At 51.9% G+C, this 10157-nt stretch overlaps 1 protein-coding gene across 1 annotated transcript; it reads left to right on the plus strand.

The window, feature by feature from the left end:
* The first annotated feature begins 4379 nt into the window (after positions 1–4379).
* LOC112318284 (keratin, type II cuticular Hb1) lies at positions 4380–9869 on the plus strand. Its single transcript, XM_024575469.3, has 9 exons — positions 4380–4796; positions 5537–5745; positions 6523–6583; positions 7357–7452; positions 7672–7836; positions 8094–8219; positions 8484–8704; positions 8959–8990; positions 9256–9869. Exons 1-9 carry the CDS (start codon positions 4428–4430, stop codon positions 9498–9500), a joined length of 1524 nt encoding a protein of 507 aa, XP_024431237.2. The 5' UTR covers positions 4380–4427; the 3' UTR covers positions 9501–9869.
* Positions 9870–10157: the final 288 nt, after the last annotated feature.

Below are 10157 nucleotides of genomic sequence, written 5' to 3' on the forward strand. Positions count from 1 at the left end.
ATCCTTTCTGTAATAATTTATCGTGAACCACCACCCCCCTGCTCTGTAACATCTACACTGCCCCAAAGCCTTCAGGATCCTTGCCCTTTTTGGCTGGCTTTTCCTATCACCCCCATTATCACTCAGGTTAAGGACTTTGCTCTGGGTAAAGACACACCTACTCACTTTATCCCTCCTTCAGGGACTTTATGCCCCAGCCAGAAATGTCTCCCCACCCCACCCCCTACCCCAGGAGTGACCGCCCTCTGGTCTGCTTCATCTGGTCCCCAGTCCATCCTACCAGAAAGCTTTATACAATTAACCACCAAGCTTTGATGGCTCCATTACTCAGCACTTAATATGCAGCTGGTATTCATTTCATTCATCCAACAAATATTTATTGAGCACCTACTGCGTGTCAAGCCCTTGGAATATATTCATGAATCAAACATTTGTAACCACTGGTGTGTTGCAAGGTTTGCATTATTGTTCATGATCTGGGTGCATATCCAGCTTTTTTCTTAAAACTGGAAACTCACCACAAAAATAGGTGAGCACCCCTCCCTCCTCTGGTCCTAAACCCTAAAAACACTCTGAAGGACCCAGAAGAGGGCACTGGAGGGAGGAGATTAGTGAGTGTATGTGTGTTAACGTGTTATATGCAAACGCCATCTATTGCTGGATACTTTTAATGACGGTGGGTGGTGGGTAGATGGGAGTGCAACGAGATGAACTCATCTCTTCATGGGGTCCAAACACACCAGGCTCTGAGTGCCAGCTCTGCCACTAAGCACACAGCCTGAGCCAGTCTTTTAACCTCCCCAGGCCTCAGTGTCCTCCTCTGCAAAGCTAGAATAACACACCTGCCTCAGAGGGCCATTGTAAAAATTAAATACAGACAGCTGTAATTGAACAACAATAAAGTAATTTATTTTAAAAATTAAATGCATGAATGCATGTTGGGCTCTTAGTACAGTATCTACTATGACGCAAGATGAACAACAAGAGATGTTATTATCTTTTAGGATTGGGATAATATTCATAAAATAGTTTCTACATCAAATATATACTACTCACATAGTTCTTTTTAATAAACATGTACCCCAGGAAAATTCTTGCACCATTATACTAGAAGACATAGGAGAGAATGCTCGTGGCAGGTCTGTTCAGACTATAAGCTCAGGAAACAACCATGAGGCCATCAGGGTAGAAAGGTGAGCAAACTGAGTATAATCCGCAGTGAAATGGACACCACACAGCTACAGGAAGGAACGCTGAACAAGTAAAAACCAGACATAAAAGAACACATGCAACACAATCCCATTTGTATGATGTTTTAAAACTATAAAATTAGTAATATATGGTTCAGCACTAAAACTGTAAAGAAAAGCAAGAGTGATTTAGCACAAAATCCCAGAGAGGAACCATCCCTGGGCCAGGCAGGAAGGGGAGACGATCAGGAGGCTCACAGGGAGGTGCTAAGTTACACACCGTGTTTTTCGGACTATAGACGCACCTAGGTTTTAGAGGAGGAAAATAGGAAAAAAAACCCGCTCCACAGCCAGGCCCCCACCCGCGCAGCGAGCCAGGTAAGCCACATTCACCCTCATTTGCCTCCCACATTTGGGGGTGCGTCTTATAGACTGAAAAATCTGGTTCTCATTCTTCCACCTATACAGCCTTTTGTGTGAGTGACATATTTCACAATAATAAAAACTATTTTAACTTTTATAAAGCTCACATTGCCAGAGCCAAGACAATAAAGTGATGACTCTGCCAACCACCCCTCCCCCAGAAAAGTTGTTCACTCAAAGGAAACATGCAGGTTGAATGTCCCTTTAGGTCTTTGCAAATTAGCAACCTCAACTAGTAATGTCTGAATTTAATAAAATGATGTCCCATTTGCATTTTTTCCCATCTGGTTTTAAACTTATTCTTGCTTTTTAAAAATTGCTTAGCAAGGCTCAGCCATTAGTCATTGGCTCATGTTTCTGCATGCCACTTTTATAAGGAGTTATATGGCGGAGAAGGTAAAGTGAGTGTGAAAGGCACCTTGACTCATTGTGCTTCTCCTCAGGACACCCAGCCAGCTGGCTTGCTGCAAGCGCCACTGCTCATTGTGGGCAGCGCCCGAGATTGCAGAAGGGGTTATAAAGGGCCTCAGAAGTGCTGGCCAGCTCCCCAAACACATAAAGTGACAGCAGGTGCCACACCCTCCTCTGGGATGACCAAATGGCTGACACAGTCTGTTACCCCATGTCTGTCCGGTCACGAGGTCCCACTCCTGAATGTTTTGCACAGACACCCAGAGCCTGACTCCCGACAAACCCTGTTTTCTTCTCTTCTTCTCCTTTCTTCCCTTTTCCCGTCCACCCTGCCCCCTTCTTTTCCCCCTGAGCTGCTCTGCCTACCTCTGCCCCACCCCCCACAAAGGCCCAGCAGCTACAGGGGTCTGCCAGGCAAGTCATTTCACTTCCCTGTTCATCCCATCCACTTACGCAAACCTCTTACTTTATGAGATAATTTTTCTAGAGCTGCTCTGCCAGAGTCAGGGTGCTTCATGTATAAATAGAACACAGTACGATCTATCGTGGTTACTTACAACACACCATAAGTATACAAATAATTAAAACTACCACTTTCCACCCCTCCCTTCAATTCTTCAGCATAGGATTCTGCAAATGTAACACATACCCCTCCCCAGCCCCCAGCCTCACATTGCCCTTATGCCACACTCACACCCTACTTCCCCTCCTGGTTCTAACCCTTCCACCCCCACCGACTCTGCCCATCTTCCTTAGACTGACTGCCCAACCCTAAATCCACAGATACCCCTTCCTAGGCAACTCTCTGTACCCCCTCGATTTCCCAGCTATTAGGCAACCCAGGGTTGTCGTAGCTTCAGGTGAGAAGGCACGATATCTCCTGAGCTCCACTACTTACAAGCTGGAGACTTTGGGCAAGTTATTCAGCCTCTCTGAGCCTCAGTTTCCTCATCTGTAAGATGGGGATAATGGTGCCTACTTCATAGGATTGTGAGAATTAGAGATCATTTATAGCATGTAATGATGGTAGGTGACTAATCAAAAGAAAATATCCTCTAATCAAAATGTTTCCCTCCAGAGCACTTTCTGACTGTACGAGGGGAAATGCACTGAAGTGATCTGATCTAGCATTACCCACACAGAGCATCCGGACACCTTGTGCTTCTTGGGTGATACAGTAAGAGTTACAGAGCATCATTTATGAAGTATTCTGCCCCAAAATGTTTCAGTTAAACCCAGTCGAGCCTCTAGACCAGTGCGATCCAATAGATCCTGGAGTGATTGTGGAACATGGCCACTAGTCCTGCACGACATGTGGCCAGTACACCTGAAAATTTCAATTTTGAATTCACTTAGCGTCAACTAATTTAGCCACCTGAGCCTATTGGCTACCATAGTGAACGGCCCAGCTCCAGAGTGAACGTCCAGTTTATAGAAAATGCAAGGGCTACGGCCACAAGTTAAAGCACATTAAGCCTATTTTTAAAAATTTGGGGACAGTTGGGAAAATCGAAATGGAATGGATAGTTGATGACTCTTTGGAATTATTGTTCATTCTCTTGACTGTGAAAATGGTACTGCATTTATTGTTAAGAAACGCATGCCGAAATATTTAATGGTGATATGCCAAGCTGCCTGTAACTGTCAAATAATTAGGCCAATGTGGAAGGAAATATAACAATGTTAACATCTATCAAATCTAAGTATCTAGGTGAAACATCTCAGGATGTTTGTTATACTATTCTTTCAACTTTTCTATGTTTGGAAACTCTCATAATAAAAGCTGAAAAAGATATCAAGTATTTAATAATGCAGTAGCTGCTGCCATAGTAAGAAAAATCAGATGTTTGCAGCGGCCCACCGGACAATCCAGAGAGGGGAAAAATCCAGAGTTGTGTTTTGGTGGCACTCACTCCTGGAATGGAATTTAGACCTCAAACTTTCCTGGGTGTCCTCCCCACTCACTCCCCAACACACACACAGGCCCCTCCTCCTTGCTTCTCCCAACATCTGGCCCCTCTTCTCTTCCTCTTCTCCTGGGCCTATCCTTCCCTCCTTTCCCCTCCCCTGCCCTGCCCTTCTCTCCTCAGCACCCTGAGATGAGTGCATGCCCTGCTGGCAGGACACTTTGAAGATGAAACATGCCGAGTCCCCCTATGGCCCGGAGATTGGCATCCTTCACACAGAGGCGGGTGCGGGACACTCCACCACTAAAGCACATTCTAGAGAGGGGTTGGACTGCACTAACCGCCCAAGCCCATAAAGCACAAATTGCACCGACTCCAAGCCCTTTCCCATCGGAGCATAAATAGGACTGGGGCACCTTGAAGAACACATTGGAGTTTCCACCAAGACTCCAGATCTCACGTCTTCTACTCTGCAACCCAAACCTCCAGGAGCACCATGACCTGTGGATCAGGATTCTGCGGCCAGACCTTCAGTTGCGTCTCGGCCTGCGGGCCGCGGCCAGGCCGCTGCTGCATCACCGCCGCCCCCTACCGCGGCGTCTCCTGCTACCGCGGCCTCACCAGGGGCTTTGGCAGCCAGAGCCTCTGCGGGGGCTTCCGCTCTGGCTCCTGTGGCCGCAGCTTCGGATACCGCTCTGGCGGCGTGTGCGGACCCAGCCCGCCCTGCATCACCACGGTGTCGGTCAACGAGAGTCTCCTCACGCCCCTCAACCTGGAGATTGACCCCAACGCGCAGTGTGTGAAGCATGAGGAGAAGGAGCAGATCAAGTGTCTCAACAGCAGGTTTGCTGCCTTCATTGACAAGGTGGGTGTCCTTGATCAGCCCTTTCCTGAACCTTCACTTCTTCTGCAAGGCACTAAAAGGATAGACAAGGCAAGGTACGAGAGATGACGTGGCCCAGGTGAGCTCCCAGTCTGAGGGAGGAGAGGACACACATCCAGGACACAGACAGACACAGGGAGGTGCTTAGGGGGGAGGTAGGAGCGCCTAATTTGAAAAACAATATAGTATATATATATAGTATCCTATATTTTATCTACATACCCTTTGTTCACACAGGCAGAATCCTCACAGAGAGACGAGGACAAGGCTTGGAGCTATGTCAGAGGGAGGAGGCTGCACACACACAAGACACAATTAATGCACATAAGAAATAGGAGCAGGACCACAGGGACGCTCTTTGGAAGGTGTCTTTGATCACACCCTTCCTGAAACTCACACGTGCTCACGACTCAGGCGAGCCACTGAGGGGAGAATCAAAAGCAAAACAACCTGACTACAGGCCACCTGGACTCATCAGGTTGGATAACTCAGTTCACCTGGAGCAGGAACTGACCTTTCCAATCTCCTAGTTCCCATGCTTAAAATGGAAAACCAGATATGGATCAAAATCAGGAAATCCAGAACTTGCCTAGTCTTTACTGCTTAACCCTGTCTAAGCTTTACCAAACTCTAGCCTTGGAAATTTATGTAAAGGACCTGCCCCCCAGATGGCTTTGGGGCACCAAGAGACATCTCACTCATCTTCCAAACCCAAACGGCAGGTGCGCTTCCTGGAGCAGCAGAACAAACTGCTGGAGACCAAGTGGCAGTTCTACCAGAACCGCAAGTGCTGTGAGAGCAACCTGGAGCCGCTGTTTGAGGGCTACGTGGAGACGCTGAGGCGGGAGGCCGAGTGTGCAGAGGCCGACAGCGGGAGGCTGGCCTCAGAGCTCAACCACGTGCAGGAGGTGATGGAGGGCTACAAGAAGAAGTGAGTGCAGTGTGCTGGGTTTGACGTTGGGCATGGGAAATGACTGAGCTTAAAGCCCATTGGACTAGACGTGACAAGAACTTCCAAGTAGGGTGAGCAGCCCTGCAGGCCAGGGTGGCGTGTGCAGCAGGATCCTCTCACCTGAGCAATGGCTGTCCAGAGGCCCCCCCTAGGAGTAAGGCTGTGATTCCCTCGGGAGATGTCTCCCCTCCTACAGCCCTCTCTTCACAGAGCCTGGTCACCCAGCAGCTGTCGCTTCTGCTCTGTGGGGAGGAGGCTTCTGCCATCTTCCAGGTGTCCATGCCTCACCTCCCACCTATAGCCATGGATCCTGGATGTGATATGAACCCCAGTTCATCAGGGCTGACAGGTCCTGGGGCTCTGGGTGTCCTACTGCCTAGGGTGTTCAGTGCTGAGGGCCTCTGGGACTCATAGGCCACTCACCTGAGCTAGGATGGACACCCAGGTGAGGGGAGGCAGGGGCTGCAGTGACCCAGAGTGGATGTTGTCCACTCCTAGCATGGGGCTGCATGCTGAGGCCTTATTTGCCTCCAGAGGTGACTTCAGAACAGCTTGGGGACGCAGGGCTATGAGGTCCCAGAAGATTAACCCCATGGCTCCTCAGTGCAAAGTGGAGACATCCCAAATCCAACCACCAGGACCCCACACGGCTGCCAGGGGTCCGGCTGTGATTGTCCCCTTCACTGGTATGAAGTGGAGGAGGTTGTTGGGAGACCTGCCCTTCCCTGACCTCCCTCTCTGCTTCCTCTGCCTCAGGTACGAGGAGGAAGTGTCTCTGAGAGCAACAGCCGAGAATGAGTTTGTGGCTCTGAAGAAGGTGAGTAACGTGGTGTCGAGGAGCAGAGACCCAAGGGGTCTCCGAATGACAGACTGTTCTTGGAAAGACCCAGGCGTTCTCAACTGCTGCGAGTGTGGCTCTGGCAGTGACCTTGCCAGATCAGGTGGGGGATTCCCAGAGATCAGGTGATGGAAGATACATCCAGAGCTTTGACAGAGGGCAATAACTTGGAGTATCCTCTAGCACCTGTCTGGGGCAGGGGGATGGCTGGGTTTACCTCTGGATGTCCTGCTCTGCCTCAGAGGTTGTGGTCTGTGGGTCCCATGGGGCCTGGCATCTTCAGTCTCTGTTGAGGGACAGTGTCCTGTCTAGAGCTGTGGGATGTCAGAGCAAAAGGAGGGGCCGAGACCCAGGGTGCGGGGGAGGAAGGAACAGAACCAGTAGTGGCCTGGTGGAGTCTGGGAGGACAGGGAGAGGACAGGGTGGGGTCAAGATGGCTGAGTGGGAAGTGAGTCTGGGTGGGCATCCTGGAGCAGGGTGAGTCAAAGGAGAAATGGGAGGTAAGCTGTGTCAGTTGGGAGGTGGAAGGGCTGGTGTCCCATCTGCAAGGCACAAAGGGGTTTGTTCCCAGATGGGGAGGAAGTGGTGAGGCCCATCCCAGGAAGGTCAGAGGGTATGGAGATGGGATGGGAATGGGAACCCTGGGAGCCCTTCTCCCCAACCTAGCCTCCATGAATGGGTGAGAAGAGGGAGGAGTTTGGGGTGGCGGTCACCAGGGGTCCTCTGAGCTCAAAGACTGCCCACCTTTCCAGGACGTGGACTGCGCCTACCTCCGCAAGTCGGACCTGGAGGCCAATGCGGAGGCCCTGACCCAGGAGATCGACTTCCTGCGGCGACTGTATGAGGAGGTGAGTGGTTGTGGTCTGGGCAGAAAGCTGGCAGCTGGCCTGGAGGAGAGGCAGCTGGCTTTGGCTTGAGACAGGAGGAGGACAGGGACTTGGGCAGGGGGCTGCAGGCCATGAGGATGAGGGGGCTGGACACCAGGGGAGAGCTGAGAAGGTTGGGTACACGCTAGGGTGGGTGAGGCTGAGGCATAAACAGGATGCTTCCTCCTCTCGCGTCCCCAGGAGATCCGTGTCCTGCACGCCCACATCTCAGACACCTCGGTCATTGTCAAGATGGACAACAGCCGAGACCTGAACATGGACTGCATTGTTGCCGAGATCAAGGCTCAGTATGACGACATCGCCAGCCGCAGCCGGGCCGAGGCCGAGTCCTGGTACCGCAGCAAGGTGAGTGGCACTGGACCCCTGCCTCCTAGTCATGGCATCAGATGGGATTGGATATAAATATTAGAAAAGGCTTCTGTTGTCTGGAAAGACCCCTGGTCCCTGGGGATGGTAACAGAAGGGCAGAGGGCTCTCAGGCTGAGGTGACACAGAGGGGCTGCCATGGAAGGTTGCACAGACTGAGTGCTGTACAACCCACAGTCATTTGTGGTGCCCTGAATGGGTGGGACAGGCCATCCTGAGTCTCTGCTTCCCCCCAGTGTGAGGAGATGAAGGCCACAGTGATCCGTCATGGGGAGACCCTGCGCCGCACCAAGGAGGAGATCAACGAGCTGAACCGCATGATCCAGAGGCTGACAGCCGAGGTGGAGAACGCCAAGTGCCAGGTATGGGTCCTCTGTGCCCTAGATCACCAGAGAGGCTGGGGGCCTAGCCATGGGCTCTCAGGCTATGTACTTCTCCATTTGTTCTGTAGTCCATTTGCAAAACTTAGAGTCCCAAGGTGTGGTCACTCAGGGGACCCAGATAATGAAGGCGAGGGGCCTGTTCCTGGGGTTTTCCCAGCTGGCTGAGAGAGACTGGACACACCCAGGGAATGGACAGAGAGACCTGGGGACCATAACCCTCCTTGTTCTCTTCTGGGTCCCCAGAACACCAAGCTGGAGACTGCAGTGACCCAGGCGGAGCAGCAGGGTGAGACTGCCATCAGCGATGCCCGCTGCAAGCTGGCTGAGCTGGAGGCCGCCCTGCAGAAGGCCAAGCAGGACATGGCGTGCCTGCTCAAGGAGTACCAGGAGGTGATGAACTCCAAGCTGGGCCTGGACATCGAGATCGCCACCTACAGGCGCCTGCTGGAGGGCGAGGAGCAGAGGTGGGACCCTACCTGGCTAAGCTGCCATTTTTGCTCCATAAACAAAGACCTCCTTTTCTCAGAGCTGAGCAAGGGCCAGGAGTCTGGGATAAACCTGTGTTTTATTGCTTTGGGGGTGGGGTCAATTTGGGAGGACTTCCCTGAGACCTCTGCTCATCCCTTCTTGACCTGTTGACCTACCCCCAAATTTGTGGAGTTCAGTCTGCCACTCTGGTCGAGTCACTAATACTGCCCTTTTTCTTCTTTCTTCTCAGACTGTGTGAAGGTGTTGGTGCCGTGAATGTTTGTAAGTGACATAGGCTCTGAGTGGGTGGATGTACTCTCTTCCCAAAAGTGATGACAGCGTCTGGAAGGAGGGATTTCACTGGGACCTAACTAGAGAAGGAAGGGCTGTCATCGCAGCAGGAGAGGTTGGAGTCAGACTGCAGAAAGACCACAGCTGTAGGACTGGTGGACCTGGAGTTGTCAAGTAGAGATACTCGGGGAGGGGCATTGTCCGGGGATAAGATAATTTGCCTTCAGAATTTTGACTCAGACTTTGCGGTTGGCAGGTGTCAGCAGCTCCCGGGGTGGAGTTGTCTGCAGCGACCTCTGCATGTCCGGTTCCAGGCCGGTGACAGGTAGTGCCTGCAGCGCCCCCTGCAGTGGGAACCTGGCGGTGAACACAGGAATGTGTGCACCCTGCGGCCCCTGCAATTCCATCACATCTTGTGGCCTGGGCACCTGCGGCGTGGGCTCCTGTGGCATCAGCTCCTGCGGCGTGGGCTCCTGTGCCAGCAGCTGCCGCAGATGTTAGGCGCCCCAACTCAAGTCCCATCCTTGCTTCTCTCCCGCCCAGTAGGGCCTGGTCCAGCCCTGGGGCAGAGCAAGCACTGGGTTACTTCTGCACTTTGAAAGGTCCATCCTGCTCCTAGACTCATATGTATCTGTGATCCCCTCTCCCTTGATCCTGCCCCTCTCGCACCTACTCACCCCACCCTGCACTGGGAAAGGCTACCCCAGAAAGAAGTCCCCTTAGTGCTCACGGAAAGGAGGTTCCATGGCAGGAAGGACTAGGACCAGGACCCTACCCTGGGCTGCCATGGGGCCAGTGGCCCGAGTCCCCCAGCCTCTCCCCTTCCCCTTCTGTTCACCTCTGTCTTGACCTGTGTTTCCAATAAATCAATGTAGCCAACACTGGGCCTTGGTCTCCAGCTCTATTTTCCTCAAGGGCCAGGGTTTGGGAAGGTCTCAAAAGTAACATGGAGCAGAATAAGGCCTAGTCTGGAGTTCCGGTACAGTCCTCTGTGCCTGGGCTCACAGCAGTCTCAGATGTAGCCAAGGGTTGTGCTAGACCCCCACACCGTGTAATTTACACAAGCTTATTGATTTTGTCCACACCACCTTTTATGGTACACCTTGAAGATGAAGAAACCGGCGCTCAGAGACACTCAGTAATTGGGCCCCATGCTAA

Source organism: Desmodus rotundus, chromosome 3, assembly GCF_022682495.2.
Source record: "Desmodus rotundus isolate HL8 chromosome 3, HLdesRot8A.1, whole genome shotgun sequence".
Lineage (NCBI taxonomy): Eukaryota > Metazoa > Chordata > Mammalia > Chiroptera > Phyllostomidae > Desmodus > Desmodus rotundus.

Coding starts and splice junctions, on each gene's coding strand:
- LOC112318284 (XM_024575469.3), top strand. CDS start 4,428: ATGACCTGTGGATCAGGATTCTGCGGCCAGACCTTCAGTTGCGTCTCG. Junction 5,746..6,522: donor ATGGAGGGCTACAAGAAGAA/GTGAGTGCAGTG, acceptor CCTCTGCCTCAG/GTACGAGGAGGAAGTGTCTC. Junction 8,991..9,255: donor TGTTGGTGCCGTGAATGTTT/GTAAGTGACATA, acceptor TGCGGTTGGCAG/GTGTCAGCAGCTCCCGGGGT.